Source organism: Osmerus eperlanus, chromosome 1 (assembly GCF_963692335.1).
Source record: "Osmerus eperlanus chromosome 1, fOsmEpe2.1, whole genome shotgun sequence".
In the NCBI taxonomy this organism is placed as follows: Eukaryota; Metazoa; Chordata; class Actinopteri; order Osmeriformes; family Osmeridae; genus Osmerus; species Osmerus eperlanus.
Window position 1 is genome coordinate 8,959,736 of NC_085018.1, and position 9,193 is coordinate 8,968,928.

Here is a 9,193-nt window from a genome sequence, read left to right on the forward strand (position 1 = left end):
TGAACTTGTGGTTCGAGTTCTAAATAACATCTGGATTTTGACGGCTCTTAGTAATGTAAGCAAGAGTTGCTGGTGGTCCTGCATAGCTCCTGACATTATGATTTTTCTCGAAAACATTTCAGTTTCCTGCTGAATTGTTTCAGCAATATCAATGTGATTAAATGTACACATCTTTTAATGGTGTGTCTGTTACTATTTATCAGTGTCAGTGATTTATTTATGGTTTTGGGTGGTAAGTCATCCATTTGCTGTCAAAGTTGTGTAGCTGAAAGTTTTTTTCTGTCAGCACAAGATGGCTGAAACCAACACAGACACCACAAGAATGGTTGACCCTCTAACCTCTATTGTTAAAACAACTAGAAACCTCCAATAGAATTGTCAGCAGAAAAAATGACCAAATTTGTTTATTATTTTTTACTCTTACCTCACAGAGTGTTGGATGAGTATGCCAGAAAGGCAACCCCTATTAGTGTTTAACCCTTTGTCTCTCTTTCTTTCTCTCACACACAAAGCATTAGTTTTGTCCAAATAGAATGTGGATCAGCTGAACGTCACTGAAAGTTGGAACACAATTGCTATGATTGCTTATTCATATACTATTACTCCTGTAGCATTATTAGTGTTGAAAAGTTGGTCAGTCTATTGAATGATTTGACTTTCTTATGGATGTTACATGGATTGCCAGTGACCCCCCCTCAAACTCAATAAACAGATATTGCCACATAAGAACCGCTGACCAGTGGTTTTGATACAGTATGGTTAGTTTTGGCCTGCAATATATTTTAACTATGTTGTCTGCGTGAATGACATCAAGAGACTCGAGAAATTACGTCAGGCAATGTGAACGGGCACGCACAAACGCGAATGCTCACGTTCGATCTTGTTTTTGTTGATGTTTAATTTGAGTGCGGCTGCGCGCGGCCCAATGTTGTTGCCGTTGCTGACGCGATATGTGAAGAAAAGAATATTGGAGAAAATAAAGATTTGGACAGGGAGGGGAGCCTCCTGTCGTGGCTCCTCAACCGCAGCTACAGATCAAATTGGCAAGCTAGCTAACCAAGTGAAATTAAGTGCGTTTTTGTAGTTACGGAGGCTGAAGGGGACTTTACTTAACGTCACCCTATGTGATCGCCCTTCCCTGTCGCCGGACGCTACACAGGGCCAAGCAACAAAAAAGCTAATCGCCATTATATGATCCATTATCTAGCGTCACTATTGCCCTCCATGTGGGTGAGGGAATTGTGTGTGTCAGATTATGGCGAGAAAAACAGTTAGCAGGAAAAGGAAGGCAGGAGAGCCCAAGGATCAACAACAGGTAGGCGGGTGTACATTTCGGCAAACATGTTAGCCTAGCTAAGCAGTAGTTAGCAATGTCAGTTAGCTGGTTAGCTAGTATTTGCTAACACAGGTAGCTACCAGCTAAAGCTAATACGGGCTATTTAAGATTACTTGTCTTTAGATGACGGCACAGCCTGCAATCTAGCGTTAGCTAACGTATTCGGTGCCAGCTGCCGTCAACAAAGGCCTGATTCAGACCATCGAGCTAGCTAGATCACATTATGAATTATGAACGGTACTTAGACCGGTAGAACATTCTGTCTCCTACTCGTTGAGCTAGCCCATGTGTATTGTGAACCTTCTGCCTCAATTAATCTAAGGTGAACATACTACTGTACAGCAGGCTAGCATTCCAGATGTTAGCTATAGGTAACGTTGGACTGGCTGTAGCTAGCTACAGAACAGTACTGGTCAAAATGATAGCCAGAATAACTCACACCTGGCAACGACAGTTACAGTATTCTAGATTTTCAATTTCAAAATAGCTTATAACGAATGTAGCTACTGTAGCTTGCACAAACTAACGGCAGTACTATAGTCAGTGGTCAAATGAAAAATTATGTATTTTTCCTATATAACTACTGTATGTATTACAATGTAACCGAAGTTTTTAAACGAGATCATTTGTGTATTTATAACTGTGTTTAAGTTGTTAGTCATGTGTTTTCCTCCAGCAGGGTTTCTAGCATGCATTCTCGTCGAAGTCAAGCAAATTATCCCACCATAAATTATTGTTAATTCATTTGTCGTGGTCATATTTCCAATGAGACAAAAGGTCAAATGGAACCATTAGGCTAAACCTAACCCCGTGAACGGTAGTGGAATTTAATACATGTGTATCAATAAAAGACTAGTCGTGCTTCAAGCATACTTGCGCTAAATCATATTTTCTTATCTTTTAAAATGATAATACTAAAGCCCAAACATTGATGCAAACAATGGCTATCACGCGAAATCATGTTTGTTCTAGTGCTCTCACTTATACGAATACACCTATACCACCTCAGTGTCTATGGGAAGGTTTGTGTACATGATCCTCCTGATCCCAGTTGTGCTCCTTTAGTCTGGGTCACTGAGCTTGGAGAAATGGCTAGAGTCCTCAGGGTGGGGAGGGTGGCACTGCACATTTTACAGTATGCAAGCTGCCAAGGCCGAAGGAAATTAAGGAATATGATTGTACAGATGCATCAATCTGTGTTTAAGGAACCTCAGCAGTTAACTATGTGGGGTCAGATGGCTGAGCGGTTAGGGAGTCGGGCTATTAATCAGAAGGTTGTTGGTTCGTGCAAAATGAAGTTGTGTACTTGGGCAAGGCACTTCACCCTACTTGCCTCGGGGAGAATGTCCCTGTACTTACTGTAAGTCGCTCTGGATAAGAGTGTCTGCTAAATGACAATGTAAACTAGACAGATTGCCTGTGATGACATGGCTTGTTCCATAATACTACAAGGATTTCTCTCCAATCTGTTTTTACGACGGGCACAGAACTGCTTTTATTTGGTTCTAAAACCCCTCCACATTTGACCTGAACACTTTTTTTTATTTAAGTATGTTGCTAACCAAACCTCTCCTTTCCTTCAGGTGGGCTGGTGCCAGTCAACGTACAAGCGGAGTCGCGTATCATCCTCGTCCCGCCACGCGCAGCAGTGGTGGCGCAGCCGGCGTTCAGTCGTGTGCGCCCTGCGGGGGCGGGAGTTCCGGCCTCAGCAACAGCATGAGTGGCGGCTCCAGCGGAGCCTACGTGGCTTCGCTGCCGGGAGGCTTCCCGGCATTCTCAAAGAGAGGGAGTTCTCCCTGGGCCGCCTCAACAAGGTGTTCGCCTCCCAGTGGCTCAACCACCGCCAGGTGGTGTGTGGGACCAAGTGCAATACGGTAAGGGGTCGGTCAAATACTGAAGGTCGACCTGACAGAGTAGTGGAGTTCAAGGGGTTTGTCAGGTTCACAAATAGATGTAGGCTGTGTGTTGTGTTTTATTTGCCAGCCATGTAGAGGTGTTGTATTTGTGTTAAATCACCTACCAATTCCCGAGCAGTGGTCTTACATGTTTGCCACAGACTGATAAGCCTTTATTACTTGGCAAATTAGACAGCATTGTAGCAACAATCATGATTCATTGATCAGCCAATAATTGACAGACCGTAAGAAATCAAACAAAAGAAAATGCTTTGGCCTGTTACAGTTTTCTTTTTGGAATGACATTTGAAATTTTTCCCCAGACCCTGATTGCAGCTTGTGCAATGCTTGTATTCTTGTTCCCTCTGCACACAGAAACTGCTCCCCTACTACCTCTGTCTGTTATGACACATGGTTGCTTATCCTCTGAAAGTCTTTCTCAGATCTCTGTAAAAGAGAGGGAAATCAGTCTGGGGCTCAGTTTTTGACAGCATTGTTCACTTGACACAAATAAATACATTCCTTACGTTCAGGCCACAAAGTTTTTAACCTTCCTCTTTCTTGTTTCTCCCTCTAGTTATTTGTGGCAGATGTTTTGACTGGGCAGATCACACGGATCCCCATGCTAAAGGACAGAGAGGGCAGAGCCGGAGGAACTCTGCCCACAGGGACCCCTTTCCTCCCAGGTGTGGGTTCAGGGTCTGGGCTGGACCAGCAGGGCTGTGGGATCCACGCCATTGAGCTCAACCCTTCCAGTACACTTCTAGCGACTGGAGGAGACAACCCTAACAGTCTGGCTGTTTACCGGCTACCAACCCTGGACCCTGTCTGCGTGGGAGATGTACGTTATTTATTCATTTTTGGTTCCTCCCAGGGATCCTAAACGGACACCATTGACTAGTGACGAAGATGCCGTGTTCTCTAATGTTGTCCCTGGAAACATGCCACTGTTCAGGCGTCATATATTATTTAGAAATGCTTGACATTTGCACAAAGACATCTGCACATTCCATTGCACTGTATTATTTGGTTTAGGTGCAGTTCTAGAAGGTGTCATGCACAACAATCACTGTGTGTGCTCTCCCCTTTTTTAGGATGGCCATAACGACTGGATTTTTTCCATTGCATGGATCAGTGACAGCATGGCTGTGTCTGGTGAGTTACGTAAATGAACAGCTCTGGAAGATCTTTCCCCCTGATAAATAAATAAATAATTGGATCGAGATGTTGTGTAACACTTCTCTGGGTAGGCATCAAGCTTTAGACTTATGGAGACCGACTCTTAACAGGACACACACTCCAACCAAAGCTAATCTCTTACCCACAGCCCTAAAGTTCACATTTCAAGTTTTCATGTTGGACGTATGTTTAGATATGTTGTATGCTTATAATGATTCAATGACATTGCATCTCTTGGATTTTTTGGGTGGCTCATTTGTGTATTCTATTAATTTTCGAGTGTTTTGGGAACTTACGGAACATTTTGGATTCCATTTATCATGGGTAGATTTTTTGTTGTTGCCAGAGTGAGATGTCTAATAGCCATGCTAATAGCCATGCTAATAGTTATGCTAATAGCCATGCTAATCCCCTCTCCAGGGTCTCGGGATGGTTCCATGGGCCTGTGGGAGGTGTCTGAGGAGGTGCTGAGCCAGGCAGAGAGAAAGCAGAGCGAGGAGGGGGTCCCCTGCTACTCCCACATCTCTCACCGTGCCCTGGAGGACATCCCCAAGGAGTACACCAACCCCTACAACTGCAAAGTGCGAGCCCTGGCGTTCAACAACAACCACAAGGTGCGACAAGATTCTACTTTTATTTGTTGTATTAGACTAACTTGAAGATAGTCATTTATTAAATAATACAGTCTGTAAAGGTATCTTAATCTAACTGTGACGGCAGGAATCTGTGTGTGTGTCTTGTCTATCTGGCTCAATTATCTCAAGAACCGGGCACTGAATGAAGTTGAAATTCGTCAAGTGTATTGCTCAAGTCCCAAGGATACACGAATCATTGGGAAAATATAAATATATAAACGCGTTTGCTGCCATGTTGTACTGTGATGGGTCTCATGAGAAAGAAATATACACACGTTAGTTGCCAACAGGCATGGGGTAGAGTTAGAAATACACAGCTATCAGAGGAAAGGATGGCAAGAACGGGCGCTGCCGACAGGCACTATACTAGTTCTGATGAAATCGGTGTTACCATTGTGATTTAAAGAATGAGCAAATTATTTACGATGCATCTCTTGTGATTTGTTTCCTCATCAGGAACTTGGCGCTGTCTCTTTGGATGGCTATTTTCACCTCTGGAAGGCTGAGCAAAACTTGTGCAAGGTTTGTAGTAGTCCGTCTTTCTAAACAGAATATCGGTGCGTGTTTGGTTTCGTGTAGAAGCCGAATAAAGTTTGAAGACATTTCAGGTGATTTAGACTGGTTGGCTGTTTCACTGTCCTCTTTGTTTGCGTGTATTTTCTGGGACAATAATTGAAAAAAAAATCCCTGTCTTTTTACCTCAGCTATTGTCCACTAAGCTGCCTCACTGCAAGGAGAACGTGTGCCTGGCATACGGGCAGGACTGGTCCGTGTACGCTGTGGGCTCTCAGGCTCATGTGTCCTTCCTGGACCCTCGGCAGCCCACCCACAGCATCAAGTCTGTCAGCTCCCGGGAGCGAGGAAGCGGTTAGTATGAGACCATTACCCTGTTCTTACAAGGAGCCAAGTTTATAGATTTAAATATCCACAAAAAGACAACTTCAAGAAGTACTGGAGAACGGCCATGTGTGGTCAGGCCAGTGGATTTAGTGAAAACATTATGCCACAACTGTAGGGCCTTAAAGGAATTTATGCTTGACACGATCTGTTGTCATTTATGCTGAATACTCGTCGCCAAAGTAATTTATATATTTCCGAGGCATTGTTTGACATCATATTAGCATATTGGCTATAGTAAGCAAATGTATACCACCGTAGTGTGTTAAAATGTCTAAAAGCTAAACTACAAAATATTGAGATACTTTATTTACTAAAAACATTATATAACATTTTACATTGCATGTACACACTCAATTAGGACTTGATTTGATCTATACAGCAACAACATTGCTTTCAAAGGAACTGTTGAACTTTGATTACTTTGGGTACTTGGGTTATTTTCATAGAATTGTATCAGTATCTCACTATTTGACACACAGACTTGAAAAGGTGCATTTGGTAACTTTCACAACTTTTTTCTTCCTCAGGGAATCTGCTAGGTAAATGGAGCTCACACAACAAACACAATTGGCTAATGGTTGCACTCACCAAGACACCCTGCTGCTTAAAAAACAAACAAGAGCAAGGGACAGGAAGCGAACGTTACAAAATGCACCTTTTCAAACTCCATTCAGTGTATACAAATTCTAAAGACAAAAGAAAATCGCTAACCGTTGTGATTTTGCGTCCTCAGGGATCCGCTCTGTGAGTTTCTATGAGCACATAGTGACGGTGGGCACAGGTCAAGGTTCCCTTCTCTTCTATGACATCCGAGCCCAGCGGTTTCTGGATGATCCCCTGAGTCCAGCCGGCGGGTACCGGCAGCGCCCAGGAGAGGGCATCCTAAAACTCACCACAGGGAAGGGCTGGCTGGTGAGTGCCATTTTCTCTATATAATATTGCCTCATGTCAATTTGAGGTTTCTGAATTATCTTTATAATATGAATTGTATTTTTCACTGGCTGTGGTGACTACCAAATGTCACATGTACATTTGGATTGTTTGAGTTATGAAGGGAAAGGATTTTGGGAGGGGGCAAAAACCTGTTAAAGATAACAAATAAATACTGGCAAGGTTCTGGCATTGGATACCAATAAATATGAGGTCTTATCAAAAGACCTCATGAAAAATGTCCCGGTTTCTCTCCATCACCTGCTTGTCTTTTTTTCTGCTATCCTCTAATTCTCTCTTTTTCCCTCCCATCAGAATCATGACGAGACGTGGAGGAGCTACTTCTCTGACATCAACTCCTTCCCCAACGCCGTGTACACGCACTGCTACGACGACTCCGGCACCAAGCTTTTCGTGGCTGGTGGCCCTCTGTGCTCAGGCCTCCACGGCAACTACGCAGGACTCTGGAGTTAGCCTTCTGACCCCTCCCCCCCCGTCTTCACTTTGGTGTCCCTGATTTCTCCTTCACTCATTCCTCCACCCCCTTGTCCCTCAAGCTTAAGTGGGATGGCCTTCCTTCCTCTTAAGTAGCCCTTCATCCATTTTTGGTCCTCCTCCTTTGTTGTTTAGTGTCTCCTTCACTTGGGTCATCACTTTATCTCCCTTCCTTACTCTTGGACTCAGGAGCATGATCTTGTCCCCCCCCCCTTCTTATTGAATCTTCTGTTCAATATTACTTTCCCACTCACCACTTTTTTAATTTCCACAGTAACTAGCGATGTTTAACAAGTTGCAAGGTCTGCCACTGAAACAGGAAACGGAAGTGTCCAATTTCTAATTGTAAACCAGTGCAAACACTGCAATGGGCCAGACTGGATGTCATGTTTTTGCGTTCTTTTTTGGTGGTGTACTTTGTCATTGTTGCAAAGTGTTTTTCTTTGGTTGTGACTTGCGTCTACTTTTTGGAATGTTTTCCGTATGGTGACTGCCCTCATTATTTTTCTCTCTTTCCGAAATGGACGGCAATGAAAAGGAGAGGAAGGGTGGGGGGGATTTAAAGCAGATGAGATTTGAAGGAATAAGTTTGACTAGTGGAGTTTGATTTTTATAAGAAACTGAAAGAGGACATGTTTATTGGCTGGACTGGGCCACCCATTCCCGCATTGGCCCGTAAGGAAATAGTGATAAAGAACAACCCAATCATACACAACGCAAGAAGGTGGAGAAGGAATCAAATGTTGGCTGCGTAACGTTTTTTCTCTGATGATGTAAAGGTGTGATGACTGTAGATGCTAAATGCATATGTTTTCTGCTTTGAATAATCCTGGAGAATGCCGATTTTATTTTGATTCCAACTGTGTGATTTGACAAATGTAAACTTGTTGGTATTATTACAATTAGCTTTATTGTTATTATTTATTTACCCCGCTCTCGCTGTCACCCTGTATGGCATACATCGAGGGCCATCCAAGTTCTTTGATGGTTGCAATGACTGCTTGCTCTTTATGTGCCCCAAATACTTAGTCAGGTGTCCATGACACGTAACATAATTTGTATTATTATATATTTTTTGCTTAATCCTGTAAAGAAATTAGGGACCCCTTATGGAAAGTCTTAGGTCATATCTAGGCTTATAACTACTCACAAGGTTGCCCAAAAGTGAGCAGTGATCGCCAGTATGGGCCACAGTGTTTTCTAATTTAGTTTAAAAAAGGTAGAGAAGAGAAGGACTTCATTGATTCCTGCTGGTAAATTGCACTGTTACTCTACTCTGACTTTGAAAAGGTAAACTCTAACTTCATAAAGTTATCAATCAGTAGCCTGAAAAACCAAGGATGGGGAGGGGGGGAAACTACTGGTTATTGACTACTGGAATTGAAATAGCAGAGTCACTGCTTTTGTTTTATCACCTGGTTGGACTCATTTATTTAGTTTTTTTTTGTATCAAGGGAGAAGTGAATCTGCTCTCCCCTTCTACAAAACGTAGCCTAATGTGCAGAGGCAGGGTAGACTTGAGTTACTTTGTTGCCTTCCTCAAGTCTTTCTGTGAAAGACTGATACAGGCTGACCATGATTTTGCTTTTTTCTACATGGAACTTTTCTTAAGAGTCTTCATGATAATGTTCATTCAATATAAAAGTAATAGAAAAAGAGAGAAACCCCAATTACAACCATAAGTTGAAGAAATTACCATCACTTTGAAAGTGTATTTCACATAATGTGTGTATGTATAAAATGCATAATGGCAAAATGCTTACATTTTATGTATATCTTTGGGGAAGTGTGTGGACTGATCTTTGGTAGTGCCCTCTTTTTTT

General features: G+C 42.7%; 1 protein-coding gene across 2 annotated transcripts; it reads left to right on the plus strand.

Moving 5' to 3' along the window:
- Nucleotides 1-900: 900 nt before the first annotated feature.
- Nucleotides 901-8,719, plus strand: dcaf12 (DDB1 and CUL4 associated factor 12). 2 transcript variants are annotated; one of them, XM_062457926.1, is made up of 10 exons: nt 901-1,315; nt 2,920-3,210; nt 3,809-4,072; nt 4,326-4,386; nt 4,831-5,024; nt 5,502-5,567; nt 5,750-5,912; nt 6,473-6,484; nt 6,679-6,857; nt 7,191-8,719. In XM_062457926.1, exons 1-10 carry the CDS (start codon nt 1,256-1,258, stop codon nt 7,347-7,349), a joined length of 1,449 nt encoding a protein of 482 aa, XP_062313910.1. In that variant the 5' UTR covers nt 901-1,255; the 3' UTR covers nt 7,350-8,719. The 2 variants fall into 2 exon arrangements, with proteins under 2 accessions (XP_062313910.1, XP_062313918.1); XM_062457934.1 differs by lacking the exon at nt 6,473-6,484.
- The last annotated feature ends 474 nt before the right edge of the window (nt 8,720-9,193 follow it).